Source organism: Monoraphidium neglectum (assembly GCF_000611645.1).
Source record: "Monoraphidium neglectum strain SAG 48.87 unplaced genomic scaffold scaffold05293, whole genome shotgun sequence".
Taxonomy (NCBI): domain Eukaryota; kingdom Viridiplantae; phylum Chlorophyta; class Chlorophyceae; order Sphaeropleales; family Selenastraceae; genus Monoraphidium; species Monoraphidium neglectum.
In genome coordinates this window covers 3,060-3,913 of record NW_014008337.1, presented here as the reverse complement: position 1 = coordinate 3,913, position 854 = coordinate 3,060, and the positions used below count along the sequence as shown (strand labels likewise).

The window sequence follows — 854 nt, the reverse complement described above, 5'->3', positions numbered from 1 at the left end:
CATCTAACACAGCGCACCTTGAGCAGCTTGAACAGCGCCTGCCCCTGCTCAGGCAGCTGCGCCCAGATGTCCCGCAGCCCGCCGTCGCCAAACGCCCACTGCTGCAGCCTGCGGGGTTTGTTGGAGAGAGTGGTTGCGATTGGGATTGCAGACAGCCAAAACAGGCCCGGGCGACAAGAATGGGCTCGAGCTGCGGGCGCTCTGCACGGCTACCATGCATGCCACGGCCCCGCGAGCGCCACAAAACGCCAGCTGCTGCTCCAACACACACACACACACACACACGCGCGCGCGCGCGCGCGCGCGCCGCCCACCGCGTGCACGCCATCTTGAGCTGCATGCCCGTCCCAAACGTGAGCGCCCCCCGCGTGAAGAACAGCATGCTCTCGTCCAGCAGCGGCATGTTGGGGTTGCGCGCGTCCATCACCACGCCCGCGCCGCTGCCGGCCTCGTCGGTGGCGCCGCCCGAGGCCTCGGAGCCGGCGGCGTCGGGGTTTACGAGGTAGTGGAACAGCAGCGCGTCGATGCGCTTGAGCAGCTCGAGTAGCACCTGGTCCGGAAAACGAGGTTGGGTTTATGAGTTTTGATTTCGTCTAATGATAGAATTGGGGCTTCCTACACACGGTAAATGTTGTGACTTCTAGGCTGTTGAACAGTCACAAAGCCCCGTATGCCGTTGGGAATTTCGGGGCAAAGGCGGTCCGAAGGATGGTGCTGGAGAGAGGGGAAGGGGGGAAAGGGAAAAGGGAGGGTATTTGGGGAGATTCGGCCGCCCCGTGTGTGCGTGTGCGTGTGTGCGTGTGTGCGCGCACGAGCGAGCGAGCGTGCGTGCGTGCGTGCGTGTGTGTGTGTGT

The 854-nt window shown here is 63.8% G+C and overlaps 1 protein-coding gene across 1 annotated transcript in view; it reads right to left on the bottom strand.

Annotated features, from left to right (window-relative positions):
• Window positions 1-48: 48 nt before the first annotated feature.
• MNEG_15403 (hypothetical protein) overlaps window positions 49-854 on the bottom strand; it is a gene marked incomplete at both ends in the record, with an annotated part of 2,477 nt that continues 1,671 nt past the window's right edge. Inside the window, 2 exons of the mRNA XM_014036126.1 lie at window positions 49-108; window positions 284-550. Of these exons, the coding sequence (XP_013891580.1) occupies window positions 49-108; window positions 284-550 (327 nt within the window). The remainder of the gene's footprint in view (window positions 109-283; window positions 551-854) is intronic.